This window comes from Passer domesticus, chromosome 19 (assembly GCF_036417665.1).
Source record: "Passer domesticus isolate bPasDom1 chromosome 19, bPasDom1.hap1, whole genome shotgun sequence".
Classification (NCBI taxonomy): domain Eukaryota; kingdom Metazoa; phylum Chordata; class Aves; order Passeriformes; family Passeridae; genus Passer; species Passer domesticus.
Window position 1 is genome coordinate 8,077,075 of NC_087492.1, and position 20,925 is coordinate 8,097,999.

The following is a 20,925-nucleotide window of genomic DNA, read 5'->3' on the forward strand; positions in this document are numbered from 1 at the left end:
CAGCCAAGCCTTTACTAGCCTCCTCTGCCAAGGTGACACCTCTGATTTATTGAAGAGTCTGATGGAATCAAACATTCTGTTCTGATGAGACCATTTCATCCACAGGTATTGTAAATATTTTTTCACGACGTCCGGGAGGAATGATGAGGAGGACTCCATGTTCTCAGAAGGCTAATTTATTACTTTATTATACTATATGAATACTATACTAAAGAATACAGGAAGGATACTTGCTGAATGCTAAAAAGATAATATTGAAGACTGGTGACTCTCTCCAGAGTCTGACATAGCTTGGCCCTGATTGGCCAAAGAGTGAAAACAACTCACAGCAGAATCCAATGAAACAATCCCCAACCACATTCCACATGAGCACAACACAGGAGAAGCAAATGAGATAAGAATTGTTTTCCTTTTCTCTGAGGCCTCTCTCACTGCCTTTCAGGTTCCCAGGAGGAAAACCCTGGGTGAAGGAACCACGTTCAGAGAATGTGAATGCCACACATAGGCACAACCTGCTGACTGGCTTCCTCAAAGCTTTATTTATTTTAGCAGCCTTAGCTGAACAAATCTGCATGTCTGAGACAGGAGAATTTTCTGGACTCTCCATCCCTCAGAGTTTTTGCATGCCTACCAAAAGGTGGGGAGTTCAGCAAGGAGCTCAAGCACTGGCATGCAGGTGTGCCAGCTGATCCTGCTTCTGGCTGCCCTGCAGCTGGACTGGGGAGCCCAGGCTCTGCAGAGCAAATGTGTCTGCCTTGGCTTGGGGAGAACGAGGTGCTGCACGGCAGGGTGTGTTCTACAGAGAGGAGAGCAGAATAATGAAAGCTCCAGAGTGAAAATAGCACACACTGCTCTGGAAGGAGGGAATGGTGGCTAAGCAGGGGAGTTTTGGAGCTGGTCTGTGCTTAGAGTCCTCTGAGTGGGGCTTTGGGTGGGAGCATGACCTACACTCCTACTGCACAATTTTAGTGTTGGCACAAATAAGGTATGTAGGAGTCAGTGGGGCTAGTTTTTTACTCTCTTGGTTGGAAACAGCTTTCTCAAATAAATAATACTGATGGGGACGTACCTGAGTGGTTCTTTGTGTGGATGGGAGAGAGGGGCCCTGCAGTAGATGCCACACTGATGGAGGGAGCTCTTTGGGTTTTTAAGGCTTCCATGAGACTCTGCCAGGGTCATATGGCTTGGTAAAAGAAATATCTGACTCAACATCTAGAATTAAAAGTCAATAAAAATAAAATTGAGGGGGCACATCAGCAATGGTAAGTTCCTATGAATGACATTAAGATTAATTGCACTTTTACAGAGTTCAACTTGCAGCTAAAGAAATGTATTTGAATTATATTAAATCATAGCATTAATATTAAAATGCTAAATTTATATTAAATCAATCAAAATAGGGACCAGCATTTAACTGTGAGTGTAAGGTAAAGAATTCCCTGTGAGTGTTCAAATCAGTAACTTGCCAAGTACCAATACTGCATTTGATTTGTCTTTTTACTCCTGGGCATAATGTAGTACCAGAAAGTTTTCTTATGATCCTTTTCCTGCTGGCAAGTATTTTACTCTATCCTGTAGCAAAGAGAGCAACATCCCCAAAGATTTTCTCCCATAAGCAGCAGTGCTTTGAATCCCTAGTGAGAGAAATTCCAGAGAGCTAACTCAAGCTGTGTGCTGCAGCCTCCCAGGATTTGAGGTAGCACCCAGACTTCAGAGCTGTGCTGTTTAGTCCATAAAGGTGCAGTTATTTTTAGTCTAGGAAAACTCTTTTTTCCTTTACATAAGCAATTTTTTACGGATTTAGAATTGGTAAATCTTAACATTGCTACTCTAAAATACACAAACCCAGAGATTTCTGGCTCTCACTGTTTTCTGTAGGAAAAAACCACTCTGTTGATACTTTTTAATGTTCAATTTAATATTAAGAAAATTAATAACTGCAAGTCATTCAGGATGAACCTGCAAGTTTAAAATTAAACTTATTTTTAAGCTTTCTTCCTTGAATTTAGGCGTTAGCAGAGATAGGCTAAAAAGGTTTAGGTCATAAATGATGAATTTTAAAATTATGCTGATTTGCTTGAAGTATGAACCTTTAGAACCACCCTCCTCCTTTTCTATTTTCCTTTTCTCAGCCAAGTGTCTAAGTGGGAGTGTTCAGAGCAGAGGCAGCTGCTGCTCAGTGCCACACACTCTCAAGCAATGATCAAAGCACAGCTACCTGACTTACCAACTCCTTAAGTCTCCTCAGTAAGCTGCAAACTTTAAGAACTTTAAGTATAAATTCAGAAGAAAAAGGTGTGATTTATTCTTATTTCTCCATGGTGGGGAAAGAAACCTGTGCTGGAGGATGCCTGGCAGTGAGCTGAGCCCCACTCCCACGCAGTTTGTCAGCACTGTTGCTGTGGGAAGTGAAGATAAAAGTGGAACACCTCTATTTTGAGCAGTTTCTACATCCTGGGAGCAAGCTGAGGAGCAGTGAATGCTTTCCTGGCTCAGCTGTGCTCTTGCTGTCATGTCCCAGTACTGCCCAGAACAGGGCTGAAAACCTGTCAGTGCAGGTGATGGTTCCTCAGGAAGGCAGGAATGAGCTGTGCCTGCAGGGCTTAAACTCCTCTGTGGCCTCACAAGTAACTTGGTGTAATTAGTTGACACCTTGAAATATGTTTTCATTATATTTACTCAGATATCTTCCAGGCAGGCAGTCCCAAAATCACTTTGCAGTCTTTGGAAAGACAACTTTAGTGCTGGGAGAGCTTGGTGTGAGAGCTGTTCAATATTGTTCCCATTTTTTGGAACTTCCGGAAAGAGCTCCTTTTAGCTGCTTTATGCTTGGTTTTTGTTGTTTTTCCCAAAACAACTACAAAAGCAATAACATTTTATATTTGGTAAAATCGAAGATGTTATTGCTTTTATAACAATTAAATAGAACTTGGTGTGAGAAGCATCTGCTGATTGCATCAGATCTGAGACAGAAAATACAGATGTCTGTCCCCCTGTATACCTGTCCCAGCTTCAGCCCCCTCGTGTCAGTGGAAGTGCTGTGTGGCAGCAGCTCTGTGACCACAGAGAAAAACACAACTTTCCCAGGCATTGTGCTGGGAAAGGCTGTGAGATCAGAGAAAAAAAAGAGAAACAATTCCTATCTCCACTTGCTGCACCTGCTACTGTGAACACATGGAATGTGTGACAGAGATTTGTTTACCAAAGGGTGGTTTCTTAATTAACCAATAGTGATAGTGTTTTAATTAAAGGACCAATCCAGCTGTATCATAAATGTCTATAAAAACAATGGCTTTCTTAATAAAAATAGAGATTGAGCAGCTTTCTGTGACTCATAGAGTCTATAATAATTATTACCCAGCTGGGGGCTATTACTACACACTGCTGCTATCTCTAATCCTCTTATCTAAACCTCTTCTCTGAACATCTTCTCCAAACCTCTTCTCTCTGAACATCTCCTCTAAACCTCTTCTCTCTGCCCCTCTTCTCCCTGGCAGGTCGGTGGCACAAAGACAGGAGTGGTGCGCTACGTGGGAGAGACGGATTTTGCCAAAGGAGAGTGGTGTGGAGTGGAGCTGGATGAGCCCCTGGGCAAGAACGATGGGGCAGTTGCTGGCACAAGGTACTGGGTGCTCTGAACCCCTGCACACCTCCTGGGTGCCCGGGGGGCAAATGCCATCAGCCCCAGGAGGAGAGTTGGTGGGTTTTTCTGAGTTCTTATGGGCTCTTAGAGGAATCTATCATACTTGAGATGGCTCAGCTACTTGGAGTGGCATAAAATTAGTAGGATGGCTTCTGAGATGGTGTTGGAAACAGAGAAGTTTTAATCAAAGGTAAAATAACAAAGCTCTCAGAGAAAAACTGAGCCAAGGGGCAAGAGGTTCTTGCTACAAACACTCTACAAAAACGATTATTTATTTTGTTCTTTTTCTAGTGAATTACTTAGGTGGACTTTTTGGCTTCTGTCTAATCAGGTAACCTTAGGTTTGAGGTGAAGTCTCAAAGGTCTTATGAGGTGTCTTTTTACCAAATTGAGGAGAGAAACTTCTGGGCTTTTTTCTTTTATTAAGGACACAAAGGATAATTTGGTTACTCTGTCAACATTCCTACAGAGAGTTAGAGCTGTGTTGGTTGACTGTTGTGGGCTGGGAGGAAGAGTCTCATTTTGAGTGTTCTAGGTTTTTGGATAGCCTTGCAGGGAGATCAATACAAACCTCATCACTGGGCCACTTTAAAGCAGGATCAGATAACTTCTGTGAAGGAGGAACCTGAATGGCTTGAGGAAACAGGAGAAAGTAGGGAGAAAAGATAACTTACAGTGGGATTTAATTTTTGCTAGAAACTGATTCTGTTGATTGTATTAGCTCTGCTTTCTACCACACATTCCTGTCATAAACTTCTTGTGCTATGTTACCCTGTCAGAACTACAAAAGACAAAGATTTTACTTTCTTTTCTCCTCAGCTTAATGTTTTATTCTGTTCATTCTGGGAACAGATTTCCAGAGAACTGAAAGAACAGTTGCTGGTTGTTTTGTGTCCTTGTATTAATTCTGTAGTGGGATAGGTGTCTGCTGATGGATCTTATCACCTCTGACTCCCTAAGCCCCTCCACTCTTTTCTTTTCCAAAAAAGACCTTGTACCTATAAAACTAGGCAAGGACATCTCACAGGCTTGCTGGGAAGCTCTTTCTGTTCTTGTGGAGTTTAGTTAATGGAATGACCCAGGCCTTGGATCTTGAAATTGGTGATGCTCAAATCTGAATTATACAGTAGCTCTTTCACCATGCTTCAAATACAGGGGCAACTGATTCCTTGTCCTACACAAGTTCCTTAAGTGGGAAATACTGTTGGTTTCTTGGAACTTCTGAAGGCAGACTGGCTTTAGAGGTGAGATTTATCTTTCACTGAATTAACTAGGTTGGAAAAGACCTTTGATATCATCAAGACCAACCTATAGCTTTGAAACTAAGGAGCTACAAGTTCCTGCCTTGTTAGATCTCAGGTTCTGTAATAAAGGTTTCTTATGTTGGGTGAGCCTTTTTTTTTGTCCAGCAGCCATGTGCTTTCATTTAAATGGAGGAGAAAAGCTGTCTTGTTCAATGTCAGGGCAAGAAAGCAGTAAATGATTGGCAGCAGATGGCTGAGTTTCTGCCTGTTCTCAAAATAAAAGAGCCAGGATGGCAGAGAATAAATCATGGAGTGAATGCAAGTCCCTGCTTTCTTTATCATACCATTCAAACTATCTGGAAGATTAATCTTCATGGTGCTCAGAAAGCATTTATTGTCTCTGTGCACGTGGAAGGTGTGAAAGGCAGATGTGAGTGTGGTGCTGTCTGCCTCTCATCCTTGTACCTCTGTGGCTGTGGTTTGGAAATCCAACTTTTGGAAGTCATCTGTCTTCTGAAACTGCTGCATCTTGGCTGGGGCTGTTCTGGTGTGTGCCCTGTCCGCAGAGGCTTCTCCTTTGCTTCACACTGTTCAGGGCAAGGCTGCAGCATTGTCCATGTCTGTCCTTCCTCCAGCCTTTGATTTCCTTGTAGCAGGTGCCCATTTAGCAGCAGTGCTTTGGAGAAGCTAACCCAGTCCAACCAACTCCCCTGGGGCAGGCAGGCCCCCCTGAGTCAGCCCTCCCTGCTTGCTGTGGCAGCATGCAGTTCTTGGGGCTGGGCTGCTCTTGTCCTGCCAGGATCAGCCTGGGCAGGGCTGTCAGGACTCTGCAGGCTGTGCTTTGGTGGTGGTTGCCATCTAGTGAGCATTGGCCAGCAAGCCCAGCACTGCCTGCTGCAGCTGCAGCAGGAGAGTGAGGCCAAAACTGCAGCTCAGGGCCCTGAGGCTGGTGGAAGCAGCAGAGGAGCCTTTGGTGACATTGTCCACAGGCAGCTCCACTTGGGCTGGTGGTGAGCTGGCTGAAATTTGGGGTGGCTTGTCAGATTATGTCTTTGTCTGGCCCAGAGATAGGGTAACTGAGAGGTGTTTTAAAAACTTTTATTCCATTTTCAGTCTCATGACAATACAGATGTTATAATTAATGCTGTTATAATCAGAAGCCAACTATTTCTTAATTACAATATATTATAAGGGTTTCTTGGTCTATCAGCTTTAGCCACACCATGCTGTAAGTGCCTTAAAGCAAATCATCTAAAATTACCCCTAGTGGGTCTTACTACAATGCATCTTTTATAGTTTTATTTCTCTAAAGTATCCAGTCCTATTTGCAAGGCCATCTTTTGAAACTTGTTTCTTGCTCCATTTCTCTCTCAGCAATATCTGTCCCATTCCATGGCATCTCTAAGTCAGCATTTCTTATCTCAAGGTTTGCATACAGATGCTCACTGTGTGAGCCTTCTGTCAGGCTTTGGGAATTCTCCATAAATTCACTTCCCATGGTGGGTCACTGGTGTTCCTGCAGGTTCAGGTGTGGGTGTGCAGCAAGGGAAGGCCCAGGGCTGGGCTTTCCCAGCAGCTGTGGGTCAGGAGCAGTGGCCCAGGGGACAGGGTGTCACTGTGGGCAGCCCTCTGTGCATCAGGTGGTGCTGATCTGCACTGAGCTTTGCTGCATCTGCTTTCTTGTCTGCACAGAGACTGCAGAGGTGCTGGTGTGGTGTGGTTTGGTGTCAGTTCCACAAAGCCAAGCAAGTTCCATGGACTCATCTCTAGTAATTTAAATGTGACCTGCTTATTTTACTGTTCTCCCTTCTCTCTCTGCTCCGGTCACAGTCCTTGCTCACTAAACTGCCCAGACCTTTTACTTTTGCATTGTTTGTCAGCCTTGGACACTGAAGATTTTTCCATCTATATCAACATTTCCTGTGCTGTTTTCCACCTGCAGTTTGCATTGCCATCACTTTTCTGCCCTGTTTCCTCTCTGCAACGTGAGTACAGAGCTCCTCCACACTCAGTGAGAGCAGCTCTTGGTTTCCATGTAGATTTTTTTTTTCTGCCAAGTGGTTTGGACCCAATTCCTGCTTCTGAATTATAAAAGTTAATTGCAACCACTTTCAATCTGGACTGAAAGAAAATGGGCAGACATAGTGATGCAAGTTTGAACTTGCTAAGAGCTGTCAGAGGCTTTTAAGGGAATTAACATTTGGAATTGTTGAGCAGCCACGAGTACCAGGCTGTGCTTACAGCAGGCAGAGCTGTGGAAGGGGCTGTTGGCCTGCCTGTGCCTACTGGAATTTGGGAAGATGATGCTGAGCAGGGCTTTGGCAGGTTTTCAAGAGGTCAGCCTGTGGTGTGGCTGGTTTTTAAAACCCAAGGGCCTGTGTTGGCAGGAAGCTGAGGAGGCTGAGAGATCTGGGGTTGTAGAGGGGTTGTTTAAAGTTTGTTATAGAAAAAACATGGATCTGAGCTGATGTTTAACATTTAATTTTATTCTCATCTGGCTGGAGATCAGGCTGTTCCCTGGCCTCCCAAGCACACAGGGGTCTGCCTGTGACACAGCTGTATGGCTGCCAGCTCTTAAAAATAAAAGGGAGTTGGGGAAACAGCTGCTCACATCTGGAGAGTGAGAAAACTTGTTCTAATAAAACTGGATTTGTGTAATTTAGTCATTAGAACCTGCTTTTTTATATTAACATAGGACAGATTGTTTTATGGCCCAGTATTTAGTCCTGTTCTTGCTGGGAGGCCTGTGAGAAAGCTCTTAGAGGAGCTTTTTGTGTTGGCTGCTGCCCTGAACTCGGGGACACAGTGCTGGAGGTGATCTGGTTTTTCTTGCTGCAATGCAGCTGGCCAGCAGCAAATGAACCTTGGCTTCTGCTGGTCAGCCAAGGCCCTCAAGGTGTTTCCAGGGTTTGACACTGACTTGTGGCTCATTTTTGTTCTGGAAGAGGGCTCTGGAGAGGCAGAATCATCGGGCTCAGTGCAGTTGTGGAAAAGACCATGCAGTGTAATTATCTGGTCCTCCCTTTTCCATGCTTTCATCTTTCCAAGTTTGTTGGCATAGGAAACAGTTTCTCTGCCACCCAAAGGAGGTGGCACACGCTGGAGTTTGCTGTAATGGTATTTTTAGCTTCAAAGGTTTGAGCTGCTGTTTTGGTAGGAAAGATTTTTACCCTGTGGAACATTTGTACAGAACTGTGTGATTCAAATCTTTTTATTTGACAGAGTCACGGGGTGGGTTAGGTTGGAAGGGACCACAGTTGCTCATCTAGTCCAACCTTCCTGCTCAGGAAGGGTTATCCCAGAGCGCATGGCATGGTATTGTGTCCAGAAGGTTCTGGAATATCCCCACAGCTTCTCTGAGCAGCCTGTTCAGGGCTTGGTCACTGTACAGGGAAGAAGTTCTTCCTCATTTTTAGCTGGAACTTCCTGCCCGTGGCCTCTTGTCTCATTGCTGAGCTCACAGAGTAGAGCCTTGTCCATCTTTGACATCTCCTGCAGACACACTTAACTACATCACTGTCCTCAAAGCAGGGTGAAGAGCACACCCAAGTTTTGGGAAGGTTGGTGGTGAGGAAGGAGTGCTTGTGCTGTGGCTGTGTTTATGTTCAGGCTGCCAGCTGTGTCTTTCCTGGCATCTTACCAAAGTGCACAGCAGCTGGTGCTTGGCAATTACCTCAGGTCCCCCTGCTAAATTACCACAAATGCAAACAGGGAGATTGCCAGTACTGCAAGTAGGAAAGGAGAATAATCTGACTGCTTGTACACAGGAAAGTAGTTGTTTATTCTGGGGAAAAGGAGACTCAGGGGTGACCTTACACTCTACAGCTCCCTGGAAGGTGGCTGTGCTCAGGTGGGGTTGGGCTCTTTGTCCAGGCAGCACTGACAGAACCAGAGGACAGACTCAGGCTGCATTAGGAAAACTCTTTTCACAGAAAGGGTGATAAAGTTCTGGAATGGCTGCCTGGGGAGGAGGTGGAGTCACCATCCCTGGGTGTGTTTAAACAAAGCCTGGGTGTGGCACTGGGTGCCAGGGTTTAGTTGAGGTGTTGGGGCTGGGTTGGACTCCATGCTCTTTAAAGTCTCTTCCAACCCAGTGGTTCTGTGAATTCTGTGAAACAATGCCACAGCAAAGCACCCAGAGATGAGCTGTGGGTTTTGTACTGCTTGGCAGTGCCATTCTGCAAGGCTTGGGTGAGATGGCTGCTCTGCCACTTCTCACCAGGTGCATCTCCTGCATTCCAGGTACTTTCAGTGCCCACCCAAGTTTGGCCTCTTTGCTCCCATCCACAAGGTGATCCGCATCGGGTTCCCATCAACCAGCCCTGCCAAGGCAAAGAAGAGCAAGAGGATGGCCATGGGGGTGTCAGCCCTGACCCACAGCCCCAGCAGCTCCTCCATCAGCTCCGTCAGCTCCGTGGCCTCCTCGGTCGGGGGCAGGCCCAGCCGCAGTGGGCTGGTGAGTATTGCATGATAATTTCCCTGGTCTCTGCTCCTCAGTCCACCTTTGTGACCCAACTGCCCCAAGCAGGAGGGCTGGGGTTTTCTTCCAGTGCAGCTGCTCCTCCAGCATTCCCGAGGTGAGGGGGGTGGAGTGTGGGACTGTGTTACACACCTCACAGTCTCCCTCCAAGTAATGGACACCAAGCAGCTGTGCCCATGGAAGAGCCTGAAGTGCACTTTGCAGTGGGATGAATCTCAGTTCTGCTGTCAAGAGCAGGTTTATAAAGATGCCTGCAGAAAAAGGACACTCTTTCCAGTCTCACGTGGTCATGCTGCTCCACTGTCTGCTCCACAGACAGCCACTGCAGAGCTCCTGCTGTGGCTGTCTTGCTGTGGAGGGTGACAATGTCCTGGGTCACATGCCTGGGGTTTTGGCAGGTGCTCAGGCAGGCAGAAAGCAGAGCAGGCAGTGATACTGTTAAAAGTTCTAGCTCTGCTGTGGTGCTGCTGCAGAACACCCACAGCCCTCTTGGCTGGGAACAAGGGTGCAGTGTCATTCCTGGGAGTGGATCAAATAACTCCATACTGGTCTCCACTTGAGATCAGTCTACCCAGCTGAGCTCACTCTTTGGGATTTCATCAGTGCAGGCCAGCAATAAAATGTATCTAAGAAGGTGGATGATAGAATGCATGATAATTTCCCTGACCCAGTTCCCACCCCATGTTGTGCCCTTTGGGAAATGTTGTGTTCACTGCAGTGCTGAAGAGCAATTGAGCTCGTGAGCATTGTCCAGATGTTTCTCAGACTTCACCGCCCCTGTAGGGCCCAGAGCTGGAGCTGCAGCTCTCTTCATAATAAATGATCATTAGGTGAGCAGCATTCCAGATTTAACAGGGGACTTGAGCTGTTCTGAACAGGACACAGCTTTACCCCATCTCTTTTGAACTCTTTCCCAGCTGACAGAGACCTCGTCCCGCTATGCCAGGAAGATCTCTGGCACCACAGCTCTGCAGGAGGCCCTGAAGGAGAAGCAGCAGCACATTGAGCAGCTGCTGGCAGAGCGGGACCTGGAGCGGGCAGAGGTGGCCAAAGCCACCAGCCACATCTGCGAGGTGGAGAAGGAGATTGCCATCATGAAGGCCCAGCACGAGCAGGTAGGAGGTGGTAGGGCTTTTATCACTAGCTCTCAGATGTCTGAATGTTTGATATTCCCTGAAAGTGTCAGATCATTACCGCTGTGTGGGAAACTGGGGCTCTGAATTTCTGCCTTTTATCTGGTGAGTTAAGCTGAGGATGTTTCTCCTCCCTCCCAGTGTCACATGTGCTAACTCTGCCCTGAGCCAGGAGCAGGGAAAGGACTGTGCCAGATCTGAGGCAGCAGATAGTTTGTGTCTGCTGGATCAATACATTTCAATGCTGAAATGCAAGTGCAAGGCAAATGAATCTGGCTGTGGCTGGGACTGCATTGCAGTGATTTTATGGTGCTGAAGGATCAGCTCAGTTCATACGCCACTGCTTTCCCACCAGAGAGGATGCTTTTATAACATTAATAAAGGGAGGAAATCTGGAAGAAAAACAGGCTGATGATATATATATAATATCATATCTGGAAGGAAAACAGGGTGGTGTTTGTTTTTTTGCACAAGCATTTGTACAGAGGCTACTTTATGTATTAACATGCTTAAAGAGAGTTGTGTCTGTGCTGTTTGTCAGTATGTGGTTCTTCATTGTCTGCTGTTGTTCTAAATTCTTTACTCATGCTTTTAAAGCCAAGTGAGCTACCTGGGAGCAGGGTTGGCACTGTATGTTTGAGTGGTGGGTCACACCTGCCTGTCAGAAATGCAGGAGAAATTGGGAAATCAACTGCAAGCTGACATTCTTCCTGTGCATTGTGTTTCCCAGTAATTATCAGTAACAAATAAATTATCAGAAGTCTGAAATATCTCTTTTGCTTCATGCCTGGGGCTGAATTGCACTGGCAACCTCTGACCAGATTTCAGAACTTTTCAGGCTTCAAGTTCTTAACTCTAATCAGAGCTGGGGTCTCCAAAAGGGTCAGGTCAGAGAGGCACTGAAGCATGGATCACTTACAGCTCCTGGAGAAGGGGCAGTTTTTGTTGTCTTGATCCTTACATCCCGAGCTCTTTGGAAAATGTGCTCTTACCACAGCATCCACTGAAACAGATCATCAAAACTTTGTTTCCTGGTTCTGCTCCCTCTTGAACAGCTTTGTACTGCTTGAGGCATGGCTAACTTTGTGTCTCGGGCTTGTTTTTTGCTCCAGTATGTCACAGAGGCAGAAGGAAACCTGCAGCGAGCACGAGCCTTGGTGGATGGCATGCAGAAGGAGAAGATTGAGCTGCTGAACCAGCTGGAAGAGGAGAAGAGGTAAAGCAGGACTCGATGGGTGTGAGGGAGGTGAAGTTGTGTGGACAGTGTTGAAACCTTTAGGTGCTTTTGACTTAAGGATACAGTGTGAAATAAAAACTGGGTCATAAACAGGCATGTGCACCCTGGGCCATCACAGACCCTCCTGTACAACCTGGATTTGCTGAATCCTCCACTCTGTTGTGATGGGCTGATCTTGAGGATGTTCTTTGTGAGGAAGGGAAGCCAGACTGGAGTGCAGCCTCACTGCAGTGTGATTCACATGCCAGAGGCTCCCCTCCATGCATTTCTCCTGGTGCATGCATTTCCTCTCTGGATCACAGTGAAGATCTCCGTGTCATTCTTGGAGTCCAGGTGCTCCATGTGTATAATTAAACTCTTCAGTGGGAATAGAAAAACATTTCTGTGTATTAAATAACTGGAAACAGTGTTGATCTCAATTACTGATGCCCCCCCTGAGGATGAAATGTTCTCTCCTGTATAAGTTTCCCCATACTCCTGGTAGGCAGCTGACTTTCCCAGCTCCAGGAGGACCTTTAACCCAAGGCAGCTGAGTTTTCCTCCAAATATCAACAGATGCCTTCCTCCTCTAATTGGAGGAGGTTCAGACAAGGAAGTTTGTTTATGAAGCTAGTTATGTACACTCACAGCTATTTTTATCTCTAACAGAATCATAGTCCTTACATCTGGCTACTAACTAAACATCCTTAGCCCTTTTTAATCAGTCAAGAGAAAAAGAGGGATGAGTCCAGCAGAAAACTGCATTATTTTCTAATGTTACTGGCTTCTCTCTTCCAAAAGAGGAGTTTCCACAGCATGTCTGTATTAATGTGTGTGGTTTTATTGCATTTATGCATGACTGGCCTGTAAACTCTGTGGGGAAGGCTCCTCTGTCTGCCAGGGTAGCTCACAGTTCCCCATCCTCTGCCAGACGGCAGAGGATCCCATTCCCTTGGGATATTTTGTATGGACCCTGTGCATTTGGTACAGGAATTGCCCAGTACTTGGATAACAAGGTTTAAATAATCCAGTGAAACCTTGCTTTGCTTGTTTTCAGCATCCTGTGTCAGAACAGTAGCTGTGTGTCTGAGGGGATGTACCTTGCAAAAAGGCCACACCTGTGTGTGAAAGCTGCTTGTAACTGTCCTGCTCCATGGGGCTTGCTGCTCTGTTTCTGCTGGGCTTTTGTATCCAGAGGTGGTCTGTACCCCTCTCAGGCTTTGATTCTGCAGGCCATTATGTGATTTTTTAATATCACATCATGGGTGGGTAGTTTTAGAGCACTAAAAGCTTAACAGTAGTTTTTGGGCAGCTTTTGCATTTGTTGGCAGTGACCTCTCCATTGATGGTTGCAATAGTCCATAGAATTTGGTAAACAGTGGAAAGGCTGATGTGCAATGCTGCTGAGACAGAGGGTGCTGAGCTGAGAGTTCCTGATTGCTCTGTGTGTCCCTTCCCTTCCCCAGGAAAGTGGAGGACTTGCAGTTCCGTGTGGAGGAAGAATCCATTACAAAAGGGGATCTGGAGGTAATTCCTTATGATCTTGCCAAAATGTGGGATCCAGAGTTGCATGTGGGGCCTCACTTGAGTGACTTCTGCCACCTTTTGCTCCCTTCTAACAATACTTTACTGATGGCTTTGGACCTGCTGTGATCTCTGAGGATTGTTCTTTGGTGTGGGGCCCAAGGACTGCTCACATCTGGGGCTGCCTGGAGTTCATCTGTCACTCTGAGTTGCCAAGCCATGTGAAAATCTGTGTCTGAATGTGTTGAACATACATTTCTCCACCCTAGAAATGAATTGACAGTTCAGCTCCTGACCCTGTGGTGTCCTGCTCTCAGCAGCTAATGGGCACATCCTGACTGGATGCTGTTTAATTCCAGCCAAAATGCTGAGGTATCCTCACTGCCTGGAGTGTGGGGTTGGCACGAGGATTGTCACCCTGTCACTGGGAAGGGCTGTTGCTCAGAGATGCTGCTGCAGTGAATATTGTGCAGACTGGAAGGGATGTTGGGATGAAGTGATGTTGGCCCTTCAGTGATGTTGGCCCTTCCATGGGAAAAAGGGAACAGAAAATCTTTCTGTGGAAGCAAGGCTCTGCTCTCCAAATCTGAATCAAGGGAGTTTTCTGTCTCTTTTAGCTGGAGTGCCAGGTTAGTAACAGCCAGAAATGTCAAGGGCCCTGCTCCTGTGCTTCACTGTCACCCATAGCAATAAAAGCCCAGGAAAATGGGAAAACTAGGAAATGGATATGTTGCTGTGGCTGTGATCCTGCTGGCATAAACCTCTCTTCTTCATCCAGAAGCTGAAGGAGATGTTTGACAGGGTGTAAATGAGCAGTGCACTGATAGCAGACCTTTGTGGGAGCACAGCAAGTGCAGTTTCTGCCTGTTGTGTGGGAGCAAAATCAGATTTCTGTTCATCCCTGAGCTGACAGCTTTCCCACAGTGCTCTAGGGAAGGGTGGTTGGTGCATGCATCATTCCCTTTGAGAGCAGTGAATTGTCCCTTTGTAAGCTCCAAGTGTTTAAGCCTGGCTGTGTAGTTATGGCAATGGGACCATGACTGGCCAGATGGAATATTTGGATATTTTTCTTTTCAAAAAGCCACCATGCTTAGCAAGATGATAAGCTGCTATGGATAAGCTCTGATTCTCAGTTTGGGACTCTAAGTCTTGGATTTCATTTTCCTTTGGGCTGGGAAGGAATTGTTTTGCAATGGGGATGTGGGCATGCTTTCAGCAGGACATTATGGTCCTGTCCTCACTTCCATGCTTGTCTGTACAAAAGGACAGATAATTCAGGAATGTTTGATTTCCCGTGACCAGGGAACTGGCACGCTGTCCATGAGTCCAGCATCAGTCCCAGCACAGGCACTGGCAGAGGGCTTAGCTGGGGCCAGGTTTTACATCTTGTCTGCCTGATTTGCATGTTCAGACTGAATGATTAACACTAGAGTTAATTCTCACCTTTCTGCTTTTTTTTTGTGGAGACAGTTAAGCTTTCCAGAAGCAAGTAATTAACTTAGAGAAAAAATATGTTGGGGGCCTGAAGGTACAGAGAGATCAAGGTTTTGTACCTCTGATAGAGCAGCTGTGGATTTAGCCTTGAAATGCAGTTATGAATTCAGCCCAGTTTTGATCCTGCTTGGCAGCTGATGCTGTAGTGATTTGGGAGATGAAAAACAAATGCAGGAAAAGCTTTCAAGAGCTTTGAAAGTTAAAGAGCTAATGTAGGAAAAGCTTTCAGGAAAGACTTTTTGTGGTGGAAAACCATTTTTCAGGTTTACAGGAAATATTATCCTCATCAAGGAGCTCTCTCATGCTCATCTCCTGGATCCTGCAGCATGCCTTGAATGCCAGTGGCAAGTCAGTTTATAATTTGTGAGCGGTAATTTAAGGCTAATAGCTACAAATAAATCTGAAATTCATATCTGGGCTTCCTCAAAGTGCAAGAAAACTTTGGATTTGAGGTTCTGACTCATACTGGCTAGTACTAGCAAGCCAATTTACATCAAATAATACAGGATTGAATGTAAACCTAAGATTCAAGGACTGTAAAACAGTTAATCTAATTTTTTCCATGTTTTTTTTGGTTGGTTTTTCCCCCTCTATTTTCATATGTTTTTCCAGAGCTGGAAAATACCAGGATAAATAGATACTGGGCAAGAATATCAGGTGGGACTGAGAGCTTGACTGGGCCCTTGTGTTAATCTCAGGAGCGTGGAGGGAATCTCTTTGAGAAGTCCAGAGATGAGTTTTGTAATAAGTCAGCATCTTCATGTAGCAAATATCTGATGTGCTGCCACCAGTTAATTCATTGGTATCAATGAAATATTTATTCTTTTTAGTAAAATCAGTCCTGGAGCTCCCTCTCGAGATGTGACTCTTTGGGCTTTACAGGGAGCAGAATTAATTTTATTTCATTTATTAAATGCCTTTTTTTTTATTAGGATGCAATAAGCCAACTTTTACACCTAAGTTATATAATTTGGGGTTTTGGTGGTATTTGGACAGTCGAATCCATATCTTTTTCTCCCCTCCTTCAGGGTTTAAATAAGGCAAATAAAATACAGAGCCATCTGAATATAAATGGCACTTATGTCTCCATCTATGAATAAATGTACAATGATATTTTGCAAACATAAAACATGGGTTTTTAAAAAAACTTGTTTGTATAATTTGTACACAACTTGCCAAGCCTTGCTTTATTGTAGGAAGAGCAAAAAATCCTTAAAACTGGCTCAAATAGAAAGAGAGGGGAAGCAAATAATTATATGGAAAATGAATGGCAAAAAATGGGGGAAAATTGGTTCTGAGCAGGTTTTTTTGCTTTTTGCTAGATGAATTTTTTTACTTGATAGGTTAATTAAGCTTAATTCTAAGGAGAATGTGGGTTTTGTAAGCTAAAAAAATGTGAAGGCCAGAGTGTGCATGCACCTTCCTGTGTCTCCTCTCCTCTTTTATTTATAGGGAGTTTTACATGATATTACAGTGGTGGTTGTGGAGTGCTGAGCTTTGCCACCAGGTGCAGCTTTGTGGTTCTTCAGCTTTAAAAGTGAAGGGCACTGAAGCAATGCCCAGAGCCAGTGCTCCTGGATTTGGGTAGATAACATGAGCTTCTTGTGCTTAACTGAATCATTTGTCAAAAAAAAACCAAAACCAACCTTGAAAACAAACCACCAACCAAAAATCCCAAACCAACCAACCAACCAACCAACCAAAAAAGTTCTGTTTTCTTGTGCCAAAATTAATAGAGTCCTACTGTCCAAAAGTCACTTTGAAATTCATGTCAGGGCTGCCCAAACTCAAAGCACTGACTTACAGAACAGATTGGGATCTCAGTTCCCTGATCTCTTCAGTGCAGTGCATTTTTTTGTTTTACAACAAGCCATGTACAGTATGACCTGGGGTTTTTTCCCCACTTAGTGTAGGATTCACACCTCCAGAGCAAAAAGAGGATGGGAACTTCCAACTCTTTCCAGTCTACCTTGTGACTCTTCTTGAGGAAAGATGTGGAGACTCATTGCAATGTCTTTGCACTGTCTGTGTGTACAAGGGCCTGGTACTGGTGGGAGCTTTGCCTTTTAGGAACTGTCTTCAGTTGATGCGGGAAGGCACTGGAGCAGGTGTCTCATGCAGAAGGATGTTTTCCCATCACAGATTCACTTTTCTTGTGAAGAGCCACTATGAGTACCAAGTAAAATCCTGCAGGGACCTTTTCTGTTTGGTTGGATTTTTCCTCCCTGTCTGGGTTTTTATTCTCTTCCTGTTGTGAACGGCCTTTCCTTGTCTTGTTCTCTGGAGATGATGTTGCAGCCTTCTCTCTCTCCTTCTCTCTCTCCCCCTTCCCCTGCTCCCCTCTCCACTGTTCTTTTTTCTCTCTGTGTGACCAGACTCAGACGCAGTTGGAGCATGCCCGAATTCGGGAGCTCGAGCAGAGCCTGCTGTTTGAGAAGGCACAGGCTGAAAAACTCCTCAGAGAATTAGAGGACACCAGGGTAATGCACCCTTGCTTGCCCTGCCTGCAGACAGCGCTTGCACTGCCCTGGTGCTCATGATGCCTTGCTTTGGGTTTCTTTCTTTTGGTTTTTGTGGGGTTGATTGATTTTGGCTTGAAATTAAGCTTCCTTGATTTTGTTTTTTTTTTTAATTTGCTCTCTTTCCCAGAAATAGTAGTATGATATGATTTCTAGCTTTGCTTCTCTTGTTGGGAACTTGTTTCTCAGACTGAGTTTGCCTTTCTGCCCCACGCCACCATCTGACACATGAGCTCCTACAATTCATTTTTCAATTAACATATCCCGGTAATCCCCCACCCTGCACAATTCATTCTGCCTCAAGCCTCCCCCCCCAGGCTGTAAGAGGAGATTACATTGCAATCAACATTCCAGTGTCCCCTGCCAGGTGTGGGAGCTGCCATCTGAAGTGGAAGGTGCTGGTGGATGCAGGTGGACCCACTCTGATCCCTGGCCGTGCCTGCAACAGGACAGATTGCCCAGAGGAATCCTAAAAGCAGCCAGATGTGGAAAGGGCTTTCTCATGCTGGTGTGGTGTGAGAAGCAACAAACTTGCTGAAGTGAGCAGTAATGGGTTTGAGAGATGTAGAAAACACAAATGGAAAGGTCTCCAAAAAGTCTGGATGGTCTGAAGCCCCCTGTGTCCATCTAAAATAATGACCACCAGCCTCCTGGGCAAATGGCAATTGAAATGGAGTGAAATTGATTCTTGGAGTTTGGCTCAGTTTCCTTCTTTCTTTTGCCTTTTTCTAATGTTTCATCCTCTTCTCCATCCATAGTGGCAGCACCCTGTACTCCCTGTGACTCGCAGGGAGTTCAGCCCTGCCAGGTTACATTCAGATGGCAAAACATGGATCCATAGCCCTTAAGCTCAATGTGTGCCATGGCCAGATTTATTGTCTTGCATCCTCTAGCCTCCTTTGTTATTTTGACTTTTCTAATAAACTCTAACAAGTACTCATACGTAAAAATCCCTTTTCCTTTTTACACCAGGGTAAACAAATTCCATTACAAAAGAGAGGTCTGCAGGCTGAGGATTGCTGAGCAATAAAGGAAACATGATATGCTTAATGCTGGGTTTGATGCTTGTGAAATTCCTGCATGTGCAGTCACATCTCCTCTATGCATCATCTGGCAAGATGCCTGGTCTGGAAACATAATGCCCTTCCAGGACATTATTTTTCATAAACCACTGTTGCTACCTAGTGAATTTCAAGGGTTATTTCCAAGGTGTTTTTCTGTGGAAACCAAGAGGTTTGTATTAGGAAAAATAAATTGCAATTGGCACAGACATAACTGTGAGCTGTCTGTGCTGGTTACCCTGGTGCAAAACTGTGCTCAGGTTGGAGGGTACCAGGTGTTCTTTACCTCTCCATTTGACCTTTGACTGGTGTGCTTTGGGTTAATTTCCACTGGAGAACGCTTGCTAAGGGGAAGACGTGGCGATGAGGGGTGCACTGACCTTGTGTTGTGTCGTGTTGCAGCTGACCACGGTGGCAGAGCAGTCCAGGATCCTGCAGCTGGAGGAGGAGCTGAGCCTGAGGCGCAGCGAGGTGGACGAGCTCCGGCAGTGCCTGCAGAGCTCCCAGCAGGCAGAGAGCCCCGAGCACAGCCTGGGCCTGCACTCCGAGGCTCTCCGGCTGCGCGACCAGCTGCTGTCTGTCAACAAGGAGCACCAGAAGGAGAGCAGCCAGCTGAAGGAGAAGTATGAGAAGACGCTAAAGAAGTACCAGCAGGAGATGGAGAAGCTGAAGTCTGTCAATGAGAAGTACTCGCAGGAGATTGTTGACCTAAAGCATAAAGTTCAGCAAGCCACTAACGAGAACATGGGGCTCATGGACAACTGGAAGTCCAAGTTGGACACGTTAGCTTCTGACCACCAGAAGTCTCTGGAGGACCTGAAAGCCACGCTCAACTCAGGCCCTGACAGCCAGCACAAGGAGATTGTGGAGCTGAAGGCAGTGGTGGAGAGTATAAAGCTGGAGCACCAGCTTGAGCTGGAGAACCTGAAAGCAAAGCATGACATTGAGACAGCTGTCCATATAAAGGAGAAAGAGAGCCTCAAGCTGAAGCTGCAAGAGGCTTTGGATGAAGTGGAAAAAAGCAACAGCAACTGGAAAATCCAACTGGAAAGCAAAAGCAGTCAGCACCTTCTCGAGCTCCAGGATGTGAAGGACAAGTGTCGAGATGCTGAGCTGAGGGTGCATGAACTGGAGAAACTTCATGGTGAATACACAGACCAGACACAAGCAATAGCTTTCTTGAAAGAGCAGATATCTTTGGCTGAAAAGAAGATGTTGGACTATGAAACATTACAGAAAACAGAAGCCCACAGCAAACAGGAAATCCAAAGATTGCAGGAAAAAGTGCTTGTCTTAGAGAACAAGCTGCAGTCCATGGAGGCCCTGCATCCTTCTCAGCATGCAAATGTATGACTTTGGGGTCATTTTGCTGTTTATTATCACTGTTGGTAACTCCTCAGCCACTGCCCTGTGCAGTTTTCTGAGGCTTCAAGTATCTGGATGTTTTTTTCTTCCACTAACAGTGTTCTTTCTGCACTGCATCTCCAGACTGAAGGTGTCTAGAAAGCCAATTAGACAATTAGAAAAAAGGAGCAATTAGGCAATTAGGAGCAAGTGGGCCACACCTGGGTCTGGAGGCTGCTGTGGCAGCAGACTAGGGCTGTCCTGGTTTGTCAGCTCTCGTGCTGAGCCAGTAGTGTTCTGAGCTGGAAAACCATCATTCCTGGAATGTGCTTCTCCAAGGAGCTGCAGCAGCCTTGGGGTGTTACAGTGCAAGCCTCTTTGGGGGTGCTAGGAGCACAGGGTGGAAAAAGAGTCAACCTTGCTCAGCACCTGGAGCAGGAGAGGTGCAGTGAATGGCTGCACTGTGGGATGGGGTGGGGCTGTGTCAGCAGCAGGGCAGGGGCTCCACAGCACATCTGGGAGACAGGGAAATGCTGGTGTTGAGGGTTGTAGGGGGAAAGCTGCCAGCAAGGGTCAGAATGGCACCAGGCTGGGGAAGTAAAATGCCTGATTGAATATGAGACCAGGGAGGGCTGAAATAAGAGCAGTAATATGAAGGGGTTAATTTACTGTGGCCTTTGTGTCTAATTCATCTTTTGTTTTTTGGTTTTAGTTTGAGTCTTTGCCACAGGATGCCTCATCCTGCCATTGTATGTGGCACAAGGAATCGTGGCTGGTTCTGCACTGTAGTGAGCAGGGAGATTGCTACTCATGGGGGGCTGGGCCCCTATCTGTGTTTGGATTTTGCATGAGAAATAACCCAGTTTACATCCTGTGGGGATGCAGAAAATGAAAATAAGCTGTAAAATGTGCACATTTTAAAGAATACTGTGTTGAAATTTCACTGGTGATGTAGTTTCTGTTCCAGACAGAGATGCCAATGACATGAATTCAATGAATTTAATTTCCCAACATGAGCAGCCCCACTGAAAGCAGTTGCACCTCCAGGGAGCAAAGTCAAGGCCACGAATTCCACATTGTCTAAGTCAGAACTCCACACCTTGGAAATAGGATAATAGAGGCAAACGCCAAGGAGGAATCTCCGGCATGAACAGTGTTTGAAGGTTGCTCCAGGATGTTCCGTCTAGTCAGGACAGTTGGGAACAATAAGTACAGCCAGGACTCTGGGAAAAAGGGGTTGTTATTACAACATGTAACACATTATAGC

The 20,925-nt window shown here is 45.7% G+C and overlaps 1 protein-coding gene across 3 annotated transcripts in view; it reads left to right on the plus strand.

Annotated features, from left to right (window-relative positions):
- CLIP2 (CAP-Gly domain containing linker protein 2) overlaps positions 1–20,925 on the plus strand; it is an 80,241-nt gene that overhangs the window by 44,499 nt on the left and 14,817 nt on the right. For 2 of the 3 annotated variants that reach the window (XM_064395036.1, XM_064395037.1), the window contains exons 4-10: positions 3,498–3,622; positions 9,130–9,343; positions 10,285–10,482; positions 11,613–11,716; positions 13,183–13,243; positions 17,110–17,214; positions 18,717–19,661. In XM_064395036.1, the coding sequence (XP_064251106.1) occupies positions 3,498–3,622; positions 9,130–9,343; positions 10,285–10,482; positions 11,613–11,716; positions 13,183–13,243; positions 17,110–17,214; positions 18,717–19,661 (1,752 nt within the window). The remainder of the gene's footprint in view (positions 1–3,497; positions 3,623–9,129; positions 9,344–10,284; positions 10,483–11,612; positions 11,717–13,182; positions 13,244–17,109; positions 17,215–18,716; positions 19,662–20,925) is intronic. The other variant, XM_064395038.1, reaches the window with a different exon arrangement.